At 36.4% G+C, this 22,816-nt stretch overlaps 1 protein-coding gene across 1 annotated transcript in view; it reads right to left on the bottom strand.

Annotated features, from left to right (window-relative positions):
- Window positions 1–22,816, bottom strand: part of CFAP47 (cilia and flagella associated protein 47) — a 486,133-nt gene that overhangs the window by 363,760 nt on the left and 99,557 nt on the right. The window contains 2 exon segments of the mRNA XM_061178124.1: window positions 3,428–3,623; window positions 12,023–12,183. Of these exon segments, the coding sequence (XP_061034107.1) occupies window positions 3,428–3,623; window positions 12,023–12,183 (357 nt within the window).

Below are 22,816 nucleotides of genomic sequence, written 5' to 3'. Positions count from 1 at the left end.
AAACATGCAGTATTTGTCTTTCTCTGTCTGACTTACTTCACTAAGCATAATACCTTCCAGGTCCACCCATGTTGTTGCAAATGGCAAAATTTCATTCTTTTTTATGGCTGGATAATATTTCATTGAATATGTAGAATATATACACATCTTCTTTATTCATTCATTTGTTGATGGACACTTAAATTGCTTCCATACACTGGCTATTGTAAATAATGCTGCTATGAATACTGGGGTGCATCAATCTTTTCGAATTAGTGTTTTTATTTTCTTTGTATATATACTCAGGACTGGAATTGCTGCATCATATGATAGCTCTATTTTTAATCTTTTGAGGAACCGCCATGCTGTTTGCCATAGTGGCTGCACCAGTATACATTCCCACCAACAGTGAACTAAGGTTCCCTTTTCTCCACATCCTCATCAACATTTATTATTTGTTGTCTTTTTGACAACTGCCATTCTGATAGGTGTGAGGTGATATCTCATTGTGGTTTTGATTTGCATTTCCCTGATGAGTTTTTCTTGTATATACTGTGAAGTGTAAATGTTGGGCTATGAAATATGCTGATGTTACACTTTACATAGTATTATCCAGTGTGATCCTACTCACTGACACTGTAACTAGTAACCTGATTTATTAATGTTTGCCTACCTAGGACAAGCAAAATGCTATCTTATTGCAGTCACTAATTTTTACTTCCAAGTTTACAAATAGGTCAATTATATGTTTTCATGTGTTTATTTTCCGTTTTATCTGTGAAATAGTGATTGAAACTTTTTGTCAACATTTCTGTTGAGTTACTTGATATTTTTCTGATTAATTTGTATCAGTTATTTATTTTATTGTTAGCATGATTTTAAGGCTTAAGAAATCTTTCTCTACCCACAGACATTAAAATTGTTTTCTCTAATTTTTTTTTTGCCTATATTCAAATTGCCTTTTTTTTAATTAATTAATTAATTTTTGGCTGCATTGAGTCTTCATTGCTGCGTGCAGGCTTTCTCTAGTTGTGGTGAGCGGGGGCTACTCTTCATTGAGGTGAGCAGGCTTCTCTTGTTGCAGAGCACGGGCTCTAGGCACAGGGGCTTCAGTAGTTGTGGCATGCAGGCTCAGTAGTTGTGGTTCGTGGGCTCTAGAGCACAGGCTCAGTAGTTGTGGTGCACGGGCCTAGTTGCTCCATGGCATGTGGGATCTTCCTGGACTAGGGCTCGAACCCATGTCCCCTGCACTGGCAGGCAGATTCTTAACCACTGTGCCACCAAGGAAGTCCTCTAAGTTTTTTTTTTTACATTTAACCTTTCACATTTAAGCCTTCAATCCATGTGTAATGAATTTTCGTGTATTAAGACAGGAATCCAGTTTGAAATATTCCATACAATCGATTATTCTAGCACCATTTATTGAATAATAATCTCTTTGCTCCATAGATCTATACTACCTTTGTCATATATTCGGTATCCATCCATGTGTGGGCCTTTTTCAAGTCTATTCTACTCCTTTGCACATTTTCTCTATCACTGCACCACTATCACATTGATTTATTAGTCTTGATATTTGGGAAGCCAAGCCCTTCTCACCTTATTCTTTTTCATCAGGGGTGGCTTGGCTACTCTTGACCCTTGATTTTTTCATATAAAATTTAGAATTCTACTTGTCAATCTCTATGAAAAAATTTATTTGAATTTTTATTTCAGTTGCATGAAATATCTAAATTGATTTGCAGAAAACTGTCCTTTTTACAATATTAAATACCCCAATTCATGAATATGTGTAAATCTTCATTTATTTATGAGTTCTTTGACTTAAATTTTATAATTTTCTCCATACAGTTCCATACAATTCTTCCTATTATCTTTAATTGTTAATGTTTTTATGAATAGTAGTTTTACAGTTGCACGTTCTAAATGTTGTATGCTGAAATGCTATTGAATTTTAAATATTGGACTTATATTTGTCTATCTTGATAAATGATCTTCATAGTTTTAAATATCTACATATACATTCTTTTAATTTCCTATACAGAAATTCGGATTCCGATATACACCAAAGTTTAAGAACCACTGATCTAGAGAAGATTTGCTTGCTTCTGCTGAAAGATAGAAGGACTTACTCACGTGGAACCATTTTAGCTTCTTCCAGATTAATCCAGGAATCAGAGATTAAGTTTTCCTATCTTGAAGTTGTCCCAATTTAAGAACAAGCTTGCATTTGGCATGTTATTACAGTTCACCACTCCTACTCTGGTTTCAGCTTGTAAGAATGTATTCTTCTGGTTTGGCTTGATCTGATACCCTTTAGAGACCTCCCACACTTCTCAGCAGCACAGCAGTTTTATATATATATATATATATATTTTTTTTTTTTTAATACATACATACATATATACACACACACACACACACAAACACAAGCTCTATTTGTTTTGTAATGTGAGGGCTCATAATATATCTAGGCCAATACAGTCCTGGGATTTGAGCTGTTCATAAATTTTTTTAAAAATGAAAACAGATTGCATTCTCTATAGTGTGTGCACATGATAGGCAGAATTCTGTGATGGCCACCAAGAGTCCTGTTCCTTAGTGTACAAACTGCACAGTTCCCACTCCTTGGGTGGCAGGATCTGTAAATATGATGAGACATCACTTTGGTGATTAAGTTATGCTATATGGCAATAGTAAAGGAACTTTCCATAGGCAATGAAGGTCCCTAGTCAATGGAATTTGAGTAAGCAAAGGGAGATAATCAGGGGCAGATCCGATTTAATCAGGTGAGAGAGAAAAGTCAGAGAGATGGTGTACTTCTGGCTTTGAATGAGTTAAATGCCATGTTGTGAGGAGGGGACCACATGTCTAGGACTTGAGGGTGGCCTCTAAGAGCTGAGAGTTGTCCGAGCCAACAGCCAGCAAAAAAACGATGTCTGAGTCCTACAACTACAAGGATTAGTTCTGCCAACAACCAGAGAGCATGGAGGAGGACTGAGCCTCACATGAGACTGCTGCTATAGCCCACACCTTGAGCTCTGCCTACTGAGACCTTGAGCAGTGGACACTAAACTAACCTGGACTCCTGACCCACCCACCACCCACCCCCCAAAGAAACTGGGAGAACAAATTCATGTTTTAAGGCACTAAGTCTGTGGTAATTTGTCACACAGCAAAAGAAAACTAATACACTGAGTTTTTAAGCTTGCTTCTCATACCACAAAAAGAGATATACCAAAAATTTTTACCAGAAAATTGAATGACTAACGGTGAGACAACTAAATGGGCTTTTTGGGGGTATTTTTAATTTAAATGTACAGTTAAATATTTTAGTAGTTCACTCCAACTATAGAAACAAGTCAGACATTGTTCATGACTCATATAACACAGACAGAAAGAAAAAAGCACCTAAAGAAAATGTGGTCAATTCACATTAGGCATCTACCTGAAATAGTTTTGAGGTAAAATGTTGACATCCATCACAGTTGTTACATCCAAAGGAACAGGAGTAAAAAATATGAAAGGAGGGTCAAACAATAACTTGGGTAATTTTACCTCTCCAACCAGACATAACATTCAATAGCAAACTGGATTATCATTTAAATGTATAGGAATATCAACTGTGTATTTTCTAGGCTGTTCTAATGAAAGAAAAACATTTTTTAAGTATTTTAGATTAGTTCACACACACCAAAAAACATTTACATAATTTAAACCTTACTAAATATTAAGATGTACTATGAAGTTACGGCTCAATGGAGCAGAATAGATTACCCAGAAACTGGATTTATCCTGCCAAGGAACTTAAGACTTGTAATGAGGTGTCATTGAAATAAAAATCTTTTAAAGTGCACTCTGTCTAGAAATAGAGTATGTCTCCTTACAGTAGATTTTCATTATTATGGGAAAATACATATACCTTGGGGAAACAGTACAACAGGACTTCTTTTTTTAATTGTTTTCCATGCCTTAACAGGAGCTGCCCATCCCTTTAGTATATGCAGCATGAAGATGAGGTCAGATAACTGCCATAAAGATCTCAGGGAATACTGAGAAATGGATATGCTGAGAGGAAAGGAATGTGCTTTCTTGCAGATTTTTAGGTTTATGTAAGGCTGTCAGGGTCGACTGGCCAATTTCACCTGGTAGGAAAAGATAGGAAATTGCCACATGGCAACTCACAGGAGGAAAGGCAGTTTGTGTAGGAGAAAAAGGCTCAGCACAGAAGCAGCAGGCTGGTCTTGGACAATAGGTGCCATCAGAGCCAGTTGCCAATGCCTTTTAAGACCGAAATCCCCAAACATGAGTCTCATAGGCAGAAAAATGTGATCTCGTGAGTATGAATTCAAGGTTATATTTTAGAAATCAAAAACTTACTGCATTCTGAGTTTTGAATGGATTGCTTTGAGATTATTCCTGGGTTTTAGAAGTGTTAAAGGTTTCTGGGATAATGGAGAAGGGGGTTCCTTGTGTAACCTAAGACTACTGGGAATTCAGTAACTCATGTTTTTAAGCTCAGGTATGCCTTCTCTCTTATCTGAGATGTAAGTTATATAAAGGTGTTATAGGCAGGTTTAATTTTTTTTTAAGAGTTAGGATGAGATCCTAAGGAAGGAACCTACAGGTTTGACTGCTTGGGCTCAGCCCCATACTGAAGGAAAAGGCAAATGGAAATGTTTCTTATTTCCTTCTAGATGATTCAGTCCATTTCATCTGGATATAAATGTTGATAAGGACATAAAGGAGAAGCTCTGTATAGAAATACAGGTGGTGGCTTTAGCTGGACTAGCTTTTATACTATTTCTTTTAGGACCAGACACATTAGAAACTAAGAAGAAATACAAAGAAATATATAATGAAACCTAATAATTTTTATAAAGTAAACTTCAGAATGCAGGGAATATTTGATGTTTTCTATCATCTTTTCAGAGTTCTAAACAGAGGTAATAAAAGATGAAACATTTAAAAAATCTACTAATCACAGTATCCTATGTACTGTCTCTCACACATAAATCTAAAGTGCATATACAAGGCCAGGCTAAGAGATGTGCTGGACATAGATTTAATGCAATACCGTGCTAACAGAATATTATGGAGAGAGCGAACACACAGCTCAATGAACTCTCTAAAAAGCTTAAAAGCGGTAAGAGGTTCTTATCCTGCCTTTTCTATTGTTAACATAGCTAGCCGCGGGTATTTTATTAGATTGCCACATGTGTAAAACATAGTAGTGTCTGAGAGATCCCAATGCAAGTGATTTACTGAGGGAGTGCTCTCAGGAGGAACCTGTGGGTAAAGGAGGGAAGCAGAACAGGGCAGGGCAAGAAGCTGAAGCTATGAGAAGCTGTAATTTTAGAATCCAGATTCAACCTGATTCCACAGGGAGCTCTGGGATGTCGGACAGAGGAGGGGGAGGGGGTGGGAGGGAGTGCGTTGGGTCACCTGAGGTAGTAGTGGTGGTTAGACTTAATCTCCTTGCTATCTCTTCATGAGGTATCTTCCTCCAGCCAAGGGCAATCCCCTGGAGAAAGGGACAAACATAACCTGCCAGGAGCCAACACCCATAACTGAGAGAGGGATGGAAAAGCCCAGTAATGGGAATCTGGATAGGCCCAAATAGCATATACAAGTGGCTGTAATCCTAACATTGCTTCATAAGTAAGAATAATTAGGAAGAAAAACAGGTAAGTTACTATAACACCCTTTTAAATAGAAAAATAGTCTGGAAATGACATTTGGTATGCTTTAGTTATAGTATATAAACTATAAAGGTACTTAAGCAGATGCTTTTAATTAGAGACAAATAGTAGTATAGACTTCCTCAAAGAGAGAAAAAAAAAACCAAATGTGCATAGATGTTTTTTCAAGCACCTTCCTGCTGTTCCTTTGGTCCTGTCTGCTTAAAAAAGCTAGTTGCCATACCTTCACTTCCTAAAGCTCATTATCTGAAAAATTCTATGCTTTAATGTAGCACGGATTCTCATGTTGAGAATCTTCTAAGATATGCGCATCCTGGGTGTCAGGCTCAGGAAACATTGAGGGTATTTACATGAGAACTAAGAACAACCTTATCCAAGGGGAGTGAGAGTCTAGCCACACAAATTAGATTCAAGAACAGTGGTTCAGATTCAGAAGGGATTGATCATTTGCCTACATACCAGTGTGGATAACAGATACTAGCACAGCCCTGCCTCTATCCCTGTGGCAGTCCAAGGAAGAGCAATAAAGGGGGAGTGAAAATTAAAACCCACCTCACTCAAACTCTTGAAAGCCCTGACAGTATAAAGGAGTCCTGCTTGGTTAGCAGTATAACAGGGTCTACCCAAAGTGGAGATAAAATATATTTGCCCTACTTTAAGTGATATTGATAGCAAAGGTTCCATCTACAAGGCAAAGGAAATAGGAGACATAGAAACCCTGACCATGGTTTGAAATAAAAGGCTTATACCACAGTCAGATTACAAGAAGAGAAAATGGCAGAACAAAAGTGTAATCAATCACCAATCCCTGCTAGAATAAAACGGCAGATGCTACAGGACAGCACAAAGAACAAGGACAAGATCTCACTAGGTGTGATTAAAAGAAATCTTAAGTCAATTAGAGACCCACATCTCTCAAGAGGCTGGGAAAAGTAAACAAGTTGCTTTCTGTGCTGCTTATTACCCTGTCCTTCCAAAGCCCTGTGACCTGGGGGTGAGAAGTTATGTTAATAAGATTATTGGAATCATGGTTTGCACATAAGTGGGGGGGGGTGTAAAAAAGTTAGACAATGGATCAGATTTAGGACAAAGGGATTCGGTCTGGGGCCAGGGGTGGATAGAAAAACAGACTTTGAGTCAAAAATCAAAATGCTACCATTGTAACTTGTCCAAAAGGAAACTAATTTGTCCTAACAGTTTTTTGATTAAAAAAAAAAAAAAGACTGGAGGAATTTTCTAGTTGTTTGAAATGTACAGATGCAGAGAGATACCCTTATCCCCACATTTAAAAAAATTTATTGTGATAAGAACACTTAATATGAGATCTACCATTTTAACAGATTTTAAGGGTACATTATAGTATTTTTATATGTAGACACAATGTTGTACAGCAGATCTCTAGAACTTATTCGTCTTGCATAACTGAAACTTTACACACACTGATTAGCAACTCTCCATTTCCCGCTTCCCTAGACCCTGAAAAGCACCATTCTATTCCTTGTTTCTATTAGTTTGACTATTTTAGTATCTCACATAAGTAGAATCATGCAGTATTTGTCTTTCTGTGACTGGCTTATTTCACTTAGCATAGTGTTCTCAAGATTCAAACATGTCACATATTACAGGGTTTCCTTCTTTTTTTTTTTTTTTTTGGCTGTGCCCTGCAGCATGTGGGATCTTAGTTCCCCAAACAGGGATCCAACCCACAACCTCTGCAGTGGAAGTGCAGAGTCTTAACCACTGGACGGCCAGGGAAGTCCCCTTTTTTAAGGATGAATAATATTCCATTGTAAGTATATATCATATCTTCTTTGTCCGTTCATCCATCAATGACATGCCCCAACATGTGCACAGAATCCCTCAGCAAAGTATGGGCAACTTATTGATTTAAAGCATTTATGGAAATCACTGTTTAATGATTAGATGAGCACTAAATTGAGAGTTCAGTGGACACATAAGAAAAAGAATACAAATCTTACAGAATTAGTTCTGTAATGTCATTAAACAAACAAACAGTAACAATAATAACAACAAACCAAAAATTGCAACAGCAACAACTGAGTGGAGGTGAAGTTCTCATTTCCATGGTAGCCATATTACATTACTTATAATGCCCCATTTTCAAAAATAAATTTTGAGACACACAAAACACCAACAGTGAATGATCTATACGCAGGAAAAAAGATTGTCAGTAGGACCTGTCCCTGAGAAAGTTCAAACATTGCACATAGACACACACATTTATATATAAATATATATTATACATAAATTGCAGAGTTGAAATGTACAATAACTAAAATGAAAAATTCATTCAACATGGTTTCACCAGTAGATCTAAACTGACTAAAGAAAGAATCAGCCAACATGAAAAAAATGTCAGTTGATTTCCTCCAGTGTGAGGAACAGAAGAAAACGAAATGAAGAATACTGAACAGAGCCTCAAAGATCTACAGGACGACATCAAGTAAACCAATATACACAAAACGAGAATCCCAGAGATAGAGAAAGAGAGGGCAGAAAGACTATTTGAAGAAATAATGGCCAAAAACATACAAAATTTGATGAAAACCATTAATTGAAACATGTAAGAATTTCAATGAACTCCATGTAAGATAAATTCAAAGAGATCTACTCTCAGATACATTTGTCAAATGGCCAAAAACCAAAGGAAAGAGAGTCTTCAAAGCAGAAAAAGAAAAGTGACTCGTTATATATATGGGATCTTCAATAATGTGAACAGCTGACTTATCAAAAACCATGAAGGCCAGAATGCAGTATGAAGACATATTTAAAGTACTGAAAGAAAAAGACTGTCAACCAAGAATTCTATATCCAACAAAATTATCCTTCAGAAATGAGCAAAAAATTAGGACATCCCCAGATAAACAAAAACTGACAGACTTCATCACCAGCATACCTTTTCTAGAAGAAACACTAAAGGGAGCCCTTGAAACTGAAATAAAAGGACACTAGACAGTAAATTGAATCACAGAAAGAAATAAAGAGGTAAAGGTAAATATATGAGTAAATATAAATGATAATATAAAAGTAGTTTTGTTTTTATTTTCCTTGACTATCTGATATTTTTTTAAATGCATACTTATTTCACTTAGCATAATGTCCTCCAAGTCCATCCATGGTGCTGCAAATGGCAAAATTTCTTTTCTTTTTATGGTTGAGTAGTATTCTATTGTATATATATACCACATCTTTATCCATTCATCTGTTGATGAACATTTAGGGTGCTTCCATATCTTGGCAATTGTAAATAATGCTGCTACAAACATTTGGGTGCATGTATCTTTTCGAATTAGTGTTCTTGTTTTTTTCACATGTATACCCAGGAGTAGAACTGCTGGGTCATATGGCAGTTCTGTTTTTAGATTTTTGAGAAACCTCCATACTGTTTTCCACAGTGGCTGCAGGAACATGGATGTACTTCAAGGGCATTATGCTAAGTTAAATAAGTCAGACAGAGAAAGACAAATACTGTATGATATCATTCATATGTGGAATCTGAAAAAAAATACAATGAAGTAGTGAATATAACAAAAAAGAAGCAGACTCACAGATATAGAGACAAACTAATGGTTACCAGTGGTGAGGGGGGAGGGGCAATATAGGAGTGGGGGATTAGAAAGTACAAACTATTAGGTATAAAATAAGCTACAAGGATATATTGTACAGTATGGGGAATATAGACAATATTTTATAATAACTATGAATGGTGAATACCTTTAAAAATTGTGAATCACTATATTATATGCCTGTAACTTATATAATATCGTACAACTAAACTTCAATAAAAGGAAAAAAACCCTTAAAACTACACAGAAAAAAAGTATAAGAAAGTAGTATAAAACTGTGTTGATGGGATTATATTGTGCAAAGATGTAATTTGCATGACAATAATAGTGCAAAGGAAGGGGATGCTATATTGGAGCAAAGTTTTTGCATACTGTTGAAATGAACTTGGTATTATTCTCAATTACATTTTAAAAAGTAAGATGTTACTAGTATTTTCCAGGGAAATCACTAAGAAAATACCTCAGAATTTTATTATGAAAGAAACAACAAGGGAAGTTAAATGTTAAACTAAAAGACATACAGAAAACGAATAGCAAAAAGACAGATGTAAATCTTTCCTTAACTTCATTAGTAATTAATCAGTAAATATAAAATAATTCAGTACAGCAATGAAAAGGCTGAGATAAGTAAAATAAACTTTAAAAAATAATCCAAATTCATGTCATCTACAGGAGACACCTTTAGATTCAAAAACACAATTCAGTTGAAAGTAAAAGGATGGAGAAAGGATATACATGCAAATAATAACTAAAAGAGAGCAGTGGTGGCTATGATAAATTTAGAAAAAATAAATATTAACAAGAAAATTGCTACTATAGATAAATAAGGACATTATATGTACTGATAAGAGGACAAACCATCAAGAAGATATAACAATTTTAAGCATATATGCACTTAACAGAGCCACACAGTACATGAGGAAAACCTGGTAGGACTGAAAGGACAAATAAATAATTAAATAATAACCCTATAAAGCTTCAATACTCCACTCTCAATTGTGGGTAAGTCAAGTAGGTAGAAGATCACTAAAGAAATAAAAGACTTAAACAACATTATAAATGAACTAGACCTAACACACATCTATGGAACATTCCACCCAACAAGAGCAAAATACATACACTTCTCAAGCACATGTGGAACATTCTCCTGGGTAGACCATACTTTAGAGTGTAAGGTAAGCCTCAATATATTAAAAATGACTGAAACCGTACAAAGTATGTTCTGCAACAACAATGGAATAAAAATAGAAATCAATAATAAAGTGAAATTTGGGAAATTCTCAAATACATGAAAATTAAACAACACACTCCCAAAAAACTAATTCTTAAGAAATGGCAAAGTAAATTTTTAAATATAATTTTAGATTAAAAGGAAAACAAAACATACCAAAATTTATGGGATGCACCTAAAGCAGTACTCAGAGTGAAATTTATAGCTATAAATGCCTCTATCTAAAAGATATTTCAAATCAATACCTAACATCTTGCACCATAAGAGACAAGGAAAAAAAAAATTACAGCCAAACAAAGTAGAATAGAGAAAATAATAAATATTAGAACAGAAATTAACTGAATTAAAGTATAGGAAAAAATTAAGAAAATCAAAAGTTGGTCTTTGAAAACATTATCAAATTTTAAAAACCGTTAGCAAGAATGACCAAGAAAAAAAAAAAGAGAGAAGATTCAAATTACAACAGTCATGAATACAAAAAAGGGAAAATAAATACTAACTTTACAGAAATTTAATAAAAGGATTATAAGGAAACACAATGTACAGCTGTATACAAATTAGATAACCTAGAAGAAATGTGCAAATTTCTAGAAAGACACAAATTACTTAAACTGACTCAATAAGAAATATAAAATCTGAATAGACTTATAGAAAGGGATCGAAGTAGGGGTCAAAAGACTTCCCACATAGAACAGCCAAAGCCCAAACAACTTCATTGGTGAAATGTACTAAACATTTCAAGAAGAATTAATATCAATCTTCACAAAAACAGAAATGGAAGGAATACTTCACAAGCCATTCTCTAAGACCAGGTTAAGAGAAATAAACAACTCTGTTTATGGTCAATTGAATTTCAACAAGGTACCAATATAATTTAGTGGGGAAAAGATATTCTTGTTCTTTATATAATGATGCATATAAAATGATACCTTAATTACTGTAAAAGCATGTTATTCTTTGAAGGGAAAAACTCAATTATATGCCATTTTCTAGAAACTGGAAAAAATAATCTACAGTTCATTTAGAAAAGTAAATGTGTAAGAACTGCCAAAAATTTTTGAAACATATGTTTAATGAAAGAAAATTTGCCATACCAATTATTAAAAGGTACAAAAAACTTTTTGTAATTAAAAAAAAAAAAAAACAGAAAAGTGGAAATATAGATAAATAGACATCCTGGCCAGCTTCCCCCAAAGCAAGTAATCCAAGAGAACAAGTCAGATGTTGCAGTGCCTTTTCTGATCTTAGAAGTCACACACCATCACATCCATAATATCCCATGGGTCATATATTAGCCCTATTTGATGTGGGAGGGGACTATATAACACCATGAATACCAGGAGATAAGAATCATTGGGTGTCATTTATAATGACGGTTACCACAAAATTTTAGTAAGAAATTTATTAAAACTGTTTTAACAACATATAACAAATAATCTAAACTTTTATATACTTGATAAAATAAAATATGTGAAGGATAAACTGATATAGAACAACAACAAATAAAGGAAAAAAGTACTTACTTGGACAGAAATTTATAGAAACATTACACTCTTCAATTGGTCACAGAGTCCCACTGAGTATGCTAAATTTGAATATGCCATCTTCGAAAAGTTTACCAGTATTACTAATATCAAAATTCCACTCTACATCTTTTTTTTGAAGTATTATGTAAAACAAGATCCTGTTCACACATAAAAAATAAAAGAAGAGATTTATAAAGATTACAATATACAATATAAAATTTAGTTTGTATTGCTGTAGCAACTTGATAGTCCTAGGCACAAAGTCAAGCAATTAAAAGTGGTAATCATAGATAAAATGTTTTAAAAGTGATGTTAGGCAAACAAAGGGGTATGCAAATATGTTCACAGCCTGTTAACAACTATGAAAAGTACTCAAAGGAGCTATGCTAGTTAGCAAGGATGCAGAGTAACAAGAACCTTCATTCATGATGGTGAGAATGCAAATTGGTACAGTCACTTTGGAAGACAGTTTGACAGCTTCTTATAATGTTAAACATATGTCTACCAGGTGACACAGTAATCCTACTCTTAGGTATTTTCTTAAGTAAATTGAAAATTTATGTTCACACAAAAATCTGCATGTGAATGTTTATAATAGCTTTGTTCATAATCACCAACCAATGGAAGTAGAAACAAACAAGATTTCCATCGACAAATTAATGTATAAACAAACTGTGGTACATCCATACAATGGGATAAAATTCAGTGACAAAATAAGTAAAATATTAATTCATGCAAAAACATAAGTGAATATTAAGTATATTTTGTTAAGTAAAAGATGCCAGACCCAAATTTCTACATATTGTATAATTAAATTACCTGTCATTCTGGAAATGCACAATTTTGTGGGTGGAAAAAGAAAATCAATTGCTGCCAAGTGTCAGTGGGAGGAGAAGTAGGTGATTGCTAAGGGGTTATACAGAGAATTTTTAGTGTAATGAAACTGTTCTGTATGGCACTGAAGTAGTAAATAAATTATTCTATACATTTTTAAAAACTCATACAACTGTATACTGCAAAGAGTGAACTTAAAGGTATGTAAATTAAAAACAACCAACCAAGATGCTGGGGATCCCAGCATGGATTGTAGACTATGACAAGCTATATCACAAATGTATGAAATAAACTCACCAAAGGTAGTGTGGGTGGTAAGGAGTGTCCTAAGTAATTCTGGAAAACTGTGTTTTGACTGGAAACTATAAAGCTAAAGAAAAAAAGATACTCTTTATAAACACTGTACCCTAGTTGGAAAATATGTTAATAATTCTAAAAGGGTACAGGTTAAAAATTCTGAAACTTCTTTACTAAGTACCAGGGTTAAAAAATACGTAAATACATTACAAGTAAGGGAGTCAGATTTCTCACTGTCAGAGAAACGAGTTAAAAATGAACAAGGGAGAAAGACTGAAATGAACCTTGTGGTGCGGGATTAGAGTCAGAGTTAGCAGTTTGAATTCATGTTTAGATAGACAGATAGGAAAAGACAGATATAAATAGATGATAGACAGGTAGATAGACAGATAGATAATTACCAATATATGTGTATTCATGGATTATTACACATACAAATACTTCCTGGCTCTATTTGCCAAAAGGGCCTAGAACACGTGACACCACAGTAGCAGCTAGCACACCTAGTGTACAGATCTTGGTTTCTAAATACCATTCTCCTGTAAAAGATAATGAGGTTTCTTTGAAAAAATGTTGACTCAAGAGCTGGAACAACTAAAATAGAAGTGACCCTGGGAGGGAGATCTTCAAGATGGCAGAGGAATAAGATGGGGAGATCACCATCCTCCCCACAAATACATCAAAAATACATCTACATGTGCAACAACTCCTACAGAACACATACTGAATGCGGACAGAAGACCTCAGAGCTTCCAAAAGGCAAGAAACTCCCCACGTACCTGGGTAGGGCAAAAGAAAAAGGAAAACACAGAGACAAAACAATAGGGATGGGACCTGCACCAGTGGGAGGGAGCTGTGAAGGAGGAAAAGTTTCCACACACTAGGAAGCCCCTTCGCGAGCGGAGACTGAGGTGGGTGTTCGGGGGGTGGCGGGGGGAAGCTTCAGTGCCACGGAGGAGAGCGCAGCAAGACGGGTGCAGAGGGCAAAGCGGAGAGATTTCTGCACAGAGGATCGGTGCCGACCAGCACTCACCAGCCTGAGAGGCTTGTCTGCTCACCCACCAGGACAGGTGGGGGCTGGGAGCTGAGGCTCGGGCTTTGGAGGTCGGATCCCAGGGAGAGGACTGGGGTTGGCTGCGTGAACACAGCCTGAAGGGGGCTAGTGTGCGACAGCTAGCGGGGAGGGAGTCCGGGAAAAAGTCTGGAACTGCAAAAGAGGCAAGAGACCATTGTTTCGGTGTGTGCAAAGAGAGGGGATTCAGAGCACGGCATAAACGAGCTACAGAGATGGGTGTGAGCCACAGCTAACAGCGCAGACATCAGAGACGGGCATGAAACGCTAAAGCTGCTGCTGCAGCCACCAAGAAGCCTGTGTGCAAGCACAGGTCACTATCCACACCTCCCCTCCCAGGAGCCTGTGCAGCCCGCCACAGCCAGGGTCCCGGGATCCAGGGACAGCTTCCCCAGGAGAACACACAGTGCGCCTCAGGTTGGTCCAACGTCATGCTGGCCTCTGCTGCTGCAGGCTCGCCCCGCATTTCATACCCCTCACGCCCCCAGGCCTGAGTAAGCCAGGGCCCCCTAATCAGCTGCTGCTTTAACCCCTCCTGTCTGGGTGGAGAACAGACGACAGAGGGCGACCTACACGCAGAGGCAGGTCCAAATCCAAAGCTGAACCCGAGGAGCTGTGCGAACAAACAAGAGAAAGGGAAATCTCTCCCAGCAGCCTCAGAAGCAGCAGATTAAATCTCCACAATCAACTTGATGTACCTGCATCTGTGGAATACCTGAATAGACAACGAATCATCCCAAATTGAGGAGGCGGACTTTGGGAGCAACAATATATATATTTTTTACCTTTTTCTCTTTCTGTGAGCGTGTATGTGTGTGCTTCATTGTGTGATTTTTGTCTGTATAGCGTTGTTTTTACCATTTGTCCTAGGGTTCTGTCTGTCTGGTTTTTTTGTTTGTTTTGTTTAGTTTTAGTATAGTTTTTAGCACTTGTTATCATTGGTGGATTTGGTTTTTGGTTGGGTTGCTCTCTTCTTTCTTTATTTCTTTTTCTTTTTCTTTTTTTTCTTTTTAGTAATTTTTAAAAATTTTTTATTTTAATAACTCTTTTATTTATTTTTTATTTCTTTTTTTCTCCCTTTTCTTCTGAGCCATGTGGCTGACAGGGTCTTGGCGCTCCAGCCGGGTGTCAGGTCTGTGCCTCTGAGATGGGAGAGCTGAGTTCAGGACAATGGTCCACCAGAGACCCCCCGGCTCCATTTAATATCAAACGGCGAAAGCTCTCCCAGAGATCTCCATCTCAACGCTAAGACCCAGCTCCACTCAATGACCAGAAAGCTACAGTGCTGGACACCCTATGCCAAACAACTAGCAAGACAAGAACACAATCCCACCCATTAGCAGAGAGGCTGCCTAAAATCACAATAAGGTCAAAGACACACCAAAACACACCCACCGCACACGGTCCTGCCCACCAGAAAGACAAGATCCAGCCTCATCCACCAGAACACAGGCACCAGTCCCCTCCACCAGGAAGCCTACACAACCCACTGAACCAACCTTACCCACTGGGGGCAGACACCAAAAAGAATGGGAACTACGAATCTGCAGCCTGAGAAAAGGAGACCACAAACACAGCAAGTTAAGCAAAATGAGAAGACAGAGAAAAACACAGCAGCTGAAGGAGCAAGGTAAAAACCCACCAGACCAAACAAATGAAGAGGAAATAGGCAGTCTACCAGAAAAAGAATTCAGAGTAATGATAGTAAAGATGATGCAAAATCTTGGAAATAGAATGGAGAAAATACAAGAAACGTTTAACAAGACCTAGAAGAACTAAAGAACAAACAAACAATGATGAACAACACAATAAATGAAACTAAAAATTCTCTAGAAGGAATCAATAGCAGAATAACTGAGGCAGAAGAACGGATAAGTGACCTGGAAGATAAAATAGTGGAAATAACTACTGCAGAGCAGAATAAAGAAAAAAGAATGAAAAGAATTGAGGACAGCCTCAGAGACCTCTGGGACAACACTAAACGCACCAATATTCAAATTATAGGGGTCCCAGAAGAAGAAGAGAAAAAGAAAGGGTCTGAGAAAATATTTGAAGAGATTGTTATTGAAAACTTCCCTAATATGGGAAAGGAAATAGTCAGTCAAGTCCAGCAAGTGCAGAGAGTCCCATACAGGGTAAATCCAAGGAGAAACACGCCAAGTCACATATTAATCAAACTATCAAAAATTAAATACAAAGAAAAAATATTAAAAGCAGCAAGGGAAAAACAACAAAAAACATACAAGGGAATCCCCATAAAGTTAACAGCTGATCTTTCAGCAGAAACTCTGCAAGTCAGAAGGGAGTGGCAGGACATATTTAAAGTGATGGAAGGGAAAGACCTACAACCAAGATTACTCTACTCAGGAAGGATCTCATTCAGATTCGACGGAGAAATTAAAAGCTTTACAGACAAGCAAAAGCTAAGAGAATTCAGCAGCACCAAACCAGCTATACAACAAATGCTAAAGGAATTTCTCCAGGCATGAAACAGAGAAGGAAAACACCTACAATAACAAACCCAAAACAATTAAGACAATGGTAACTGGAACATACATATCGATAACTACCTTAAATGTAAGTGGATTAAATGCTCCAACCAAAAGACATAGACTGGCTGAATGCATACAAAAACAAGACCCGTATATATGCTGTCTACAAGAGACCCACTTCAGACCTAGGGACACATAGAGATTGAAAGTGAGGGGACGGAAAAAGATACTCCATGCAAATGGAAATCAAAAGAAAGCTGGAGTAGCAATTCTCATATCAGACAAAATAGACTTTAAAATAAAGACTATTACAAGAGACAAAGAAGGACACTTTATAATGATCAAAGGATCAATCTAGGAAGAAGATATAAAAATTATAAATATTTATGCACCCAATGTAGGAGCACCTCAATACATAAGGCAAATGCTAACAGCCATACAAGGCGAAATCGACAGTAACACAGTCATAGTAGGGGACCTTAACACACCACTTTCACCAATGGACAGATCATCCAAAATGAAAATAAATAAGAAAACACAAGCTTTACATCATACATTAAACAGGAAGGACTTAATTGATATTTATAGGACATTCCATCCAAAAACAACAGAATACAGTTTCTTCTCAAGTGCTCATGGAACATTCTCCAGAAGAGATCATATCCTGGGTCACAAATCAAGCCTTGGTAAATTTAGCAAAATCGAAATCGTATCAAGTATGTTTTCCGACCACAACGCTGTGAGACTAGATATCAGTAACAGGAAAAAATCTGTAAAAAATACAAACATATGGAGGCTAAACAATACACTACTTAATAACCAAGAGATCACTGAAGAAATCAAAGAGGAAACCAAAAAACACCTAGAAACAAATGACAATGAAAACACGATGACCCAAAAACTATGGGATGCAGCAAAAGCAGTTCTAAGACCAAAGTTTATAGCAATACAATCCTACCTCAAGAAACAAGAAAAATCTCAAATAAACAACCTAACCTTACATCTAAAGCAATTAGAGAAAGAACCAAAAAACCCCAGTGTTAGCAGAGGAAAGAAATCATAAAGATCAGATCAGAAATAAATGAAAATGAAAGAAACAAGAGCAAAGATAAATAAAACTAAAAGCTGGTTCTTTGAGAAGATAAACAAAATTGATAAACCATTAGCTAGACTCATCAAGAAAAAAAGGGAGAAGACTCAAATCAATAGATTTGGAAATGAAAAAGGAGAAGTAACACCTGACACTGCAGAAATACAAAGGATCATGAGAGATTACTACTAGCAACTATATGCCAATAAAATGGACAACCGGGAAGAAATGGACACATTCTTAGAAAAGAACAACCTTCCAAGACTGAAACAGGAAGAAACAGAAAATATAAACAGAACAAACACAAGCACTGACATTGTGACTGTGATTAAAAATCTTCGACAAACAAAAGCCCAGGACCAGATGGCTTCACAGGCAAATTCTATCAAACATCTAGAAAACAGCTAACACCTATCCTTCTCAAACACTTCCAAAATATAGCAGAGGGAGGAACACTCCCAAACGCATTCTAAGAGGGCACCATCACCCTGATGCCAAAACCAGACAAAAATGCCACAAAGAAAGAAAACTACAGGCCAGTATCACTGATGAACATAGATGCAAAAATCCTCAACAAAATACTAGCAAACAGAATCCAACAGCACATTAAAAGGATCACACACCATGACCAAGTGGGGTTTATCCCAGGAATGCAAGGAGTCTTCAATATACACAAATCAATCAAGGTGATAAACCATATTAACAAACTGAAGGAGAAAAACCTTATGATAATCTCGGTAGATGCAGAAAAAGCTTTCAACAAAATTCAACACCCATTTATGATAAAAACCTTCCAGAAAGTAGGCATAGAGGGAACTTACCTCAACATAATACAGGACATATATGACAAACCCACAGCCAGCATCATTCTCAGTGGTGAAAAACTGAAACCAATTCCACTAAGATCAGGAACAAGACAAAGTTGTCCACTCTCACCACTATTAGTCAACATAGTTTTCGAAATTTTAGCCACAGCTATCAGAGAAGAAAAAGAAATAAAAGGAATCCAAATTGGAAAAGAAGAAGTAAAGCGGTCACTGTTTGCAGATGACATGATACTATACACAGAGAATCCTAAAGATGCTACCAGAAAACTACTAGAGCTAATCAATGAATTTGGTAAAGTAGCAGGATACAAAATTAATGCACAGAAATCTCCTGCATTCCTATACACTAATGATGAAAAATCTAAAAGAGAAACTAAGAAACACTCCCATTTACCACTGCAACAAAAAGAATAAAATATCTAGGAATAAACCTACCTAAGGAGACAAAAGACCTGTATGCAGAAAACTATAAGACACTGATGAAAGAATTTAAAGATGATACAAACAGATGGAGAGATATACCATGTTCTTGGATTGGAAGAATCAACATTGTGAAAATGACTACACTACCCAAAGCAATCTGCAGATTCAATGCAATCCCTATCAAGCTACCAATGGCATTTTTCACAGAACTAGAATAAAAAATTTCACAATTTGTATGGAAACACAAAAGACCCCAAATAGCCAAAGCAATCTTGAGAAAGAAAAATGGAGCTGGAGGAATCATGCTCCTGGACTTCAGACTATACTACAAAGCTACAGTAATCAAGACAGTATGGTACTGGAACAAAAACAGAAATATAGATCAATGGATCAGGATAGAAAGCCCAGAGATAAATCCACACACATATGGTCACCTTATTTTTGATAAAGGAGGCAAGACTATACAATGGAAAAAAGACAGCCTCTTCAATAAGTGATGCTGGGAAAACTGGACAGCTACATGTAAAAGAATGAAATTAGAACACTCCCTAACACCATACACAAAAATAAACTTAAAATGGATTAAAGACCTAAATGTAAGGCCAGACACTATAAAACTCTTAGAGGAAATCATAGGCAAAACACTCTATAACATACATCACAGCTAGATCCTTTTTGATCCACCTCCTAGAGAAATGGAAATAAAAACAAAAATAAACAAATGGGACCTAATGAAACTTAAAAGCTTTTGCACTGCAAAGGAAACCATAAACAAGACAAAAAGACAACCCTCATAATGGGGGAAAATATTTGCAAATGAAGCAACTGACAAAGGATTAACCTCCAAAATTTACAAGCAGCTCATGCAGCTCAATATCAAAGAAACAAACCACCCAATCCAAAAATGGGCAGAAGATCTAATAGACATTTCTCCAAAGAAGATATACAGATTGGCAACAAACACATGAAAGAATGCTCAACATCACTAATCATTAGAGACATGCAAATCAAAACTACAATGAGGTATCACCTCACATCAGTCAGAATGGCCATCATCAAAAAATCTACAAAGAATAAATGCTGGAGAGGGTGTGGAGAAAAGGGAACCCTCTTGCACTGTTGGTGGGAATGTAAATTGATACAGCCAGTATGGAGAACAGTATGGAGTTTCCTTAAAAAACTAAAAATAAAACTACCATGTGACCCAGCAATTCCATTACTGGGCATATATCCTGAGAAAACCATAATTCAAAGAGTCATGTACCACAATGTTCACTGCAGCTCCATTTACAATAGCCAGGACATGGAAGCAACCTAAGTGTCCATCAACAGACGAATGGATAAAGAAGATGTGGCACATATATACAATGGAATATTACTCAGCCATAAAAAGAAACGAAATTGAGTAATTTGTAGTGAGGTGGATGGACCTAGAGCCTGTCATACAGAGTGAAGTAAGTCAGAAAGAGTAAAACAAATACTGTATGCTAACACATACATATGGAATCTAAGAAAAATAAGAAGGTTCTGGCGAACCTAGGGGCAGGACAGGAATAAAGACGCAGACGTAGACAATGGACTTGAGGACACAGGGAGGGGGAAGTGTAAGCTGGGCCGAAGTGAGAGAGTGGTATGGACTTATATACACTATCAAATGTAAAATAGATAGCTAGTGGGAGGCAGCCGCATAGCACAGGGAGATCAACTCGGTGCTTTGTGACCACCTAGAGGGTTGGGATAGGGAGGGTGGGAGGGAGACGCAAGAGGGAGGCGATATGGGGATATATGTATACATATAGCTGATTCACTTTGTGATACAGCAGAGACTAACACACCATTGTAAAGCAATTATACTCCAATAAAGGTGTTTAAAAAAAAAAAAGTGACCCTGGACCATTTTGTAGCAAAGGAAGTAAGAGAATGCTTTAAAATCATAAAGAAGGGAGTATATCAAAGGGCCAATCTAAAAGAGGTCCTAATGGCCAAAGCTGGAACAGTTTTAGCAACAAAATAAAAAAGGTAACATTGGATTAAAACTAAAAGTATGGAACAAAGATATGTGAGTTCACACAGATATATTAAGTAACTAACTAACTAAATAAATAAATGGAGAGAGGAAATAACCTTTCTTACAGAAAAATTCCGAATAATATATGTAAATATCCCCTCCAGAAGGTGGAGCTTGACCCTACCCCTTGAGTCTGGGCTGAAATCGATGACTCACTTCCAAAGCATAGAGTGTGGAAAGGGAAAAATAGTTTCTCCAACTTTACAGTGGAGAAACCTGGCATGTACATTGATATCACGTCCTCCCTTCACATGATATGACAAAAAGCACATTTCACCTCTGTGACATTCTTCCCCAAAGTCCATGGAAAATAAGAACTGAGCCTAGTCAGGTGGAAAATATAAGACAAACTGAAATTAAAGAACATTCTGGAAAAAAAAATGTCAGACCAGTATTTTTTTTAATTAACATGGTCATAAAAAATTAGTAAGATTGAGAACCTGTCATATATTAGAGGAGACTAAATTCAATATGGTATCCTGGATTGGACCCTAGTACAGTTAAAGGACCTTAGTAAATACCTGGTGAAATGTGAATAGAGTCTGTTGTTTAGTTAATAATATTTTACTAATGTTAATTTCTTAGTGTTAAAAAATTGTTCTCCGGTTGTACAAGGTGTTAACATTAGGGAAAGTTGTGTAAAGTGTATGCAGAAAGTCTCTGCACTGTCTTTGTGATGTTCCTATAAATATGGGAGCTATGTACATGACTTGTGTGCAAACTCATCTTTCCAGTGCAACTCACTATGAAAATAAAAGCTTTAACCAGGTTTTTTTAAACTTTATTCTTCCAAACTGGAAGTGTGTAGAATGATCCATGCAATTGTCACCACAACAAAATAATATACTTTGTTTCTTTCTAAAGCATGATTGATTTAAAATATTCAGGATAAAAAAATGAGGCAATTTTACTCCCAGATGTCTCTAAGTACTGAGACATCTATTTAGCTCTAATATTTGTGTACTTTATAACGAAGTTCATTTGCACCTAATAAAGAAAACATCTCTTAATACACAAGGTGAGCATGGTATCATACTAGTTATGTGAATGCCTCATATTTCTCATTCTGAAATTGAGGAAATGGTATAAGATCTCTAACATACTATCCACTTTCTATATCCTATCCTAAGAATTGAACTGTTCCAGTCATCTATGGAGAAACATCGTTTAATTAGTTTAGCATGTGTAGTATGGTTATTTTTCTTTATAATTTCATCAAAATGATACATGTATATAGCTTACACAAATAGTTGAAATACACTGATAAAAAAGTTAGCCCACTCAGCTCCTCCTCATCAACAGTCCTGCTTCCCAGAAGCAACCAATTTTAACCAATTCTTATTTCAATTTTCTCTAATAGTTATAGCCTATTCTAAATGTGATGCTGATATAGCTTACTTTAGGATTTTTATTGCTGCCATAACAAATTACCACAAAGTTAGTGGTTTAAAACAAAACAAATTTATCACATTACAGTCTTGTAGATTAGAAGGTCAATGCAGATATCACTGGACTAAAACCAAGGTGTTAGAAAGAACTATGATACTTTCCAGAGGTTCCAGAGAAGAATCTGTTTCCTTGCCAGTCTCAGTTTCTAGAGTTCAGACAAATTTCTTTGGCTGGTGGCCTCCTTGCACTATCTTCAAATCCAGCAACATCACATCTCTCTGACCCCTCTTCTATCATCA

This window comes from Eubalaena glacialis, chromosome X (assembly GCF_028564815.1).
Source record: "Eubalaena glacialis isolate mEubGla1 chromosome X, mEubGla1.1.hap2.+ XY, whole genome shotgun sequence".
Classification (NCBI taxonomy): domain Eukaryota; kingdom Metazoa; phylum Chordata; class Mammalia; order Artiodactyla; family Balaenidae; genus Eubalaena; species Eubalaena glacialis.
Note: the sequence above shows the minus strand (reverse complement) of the source record. Positions and strands in the feature narration are given on the sequence as shown.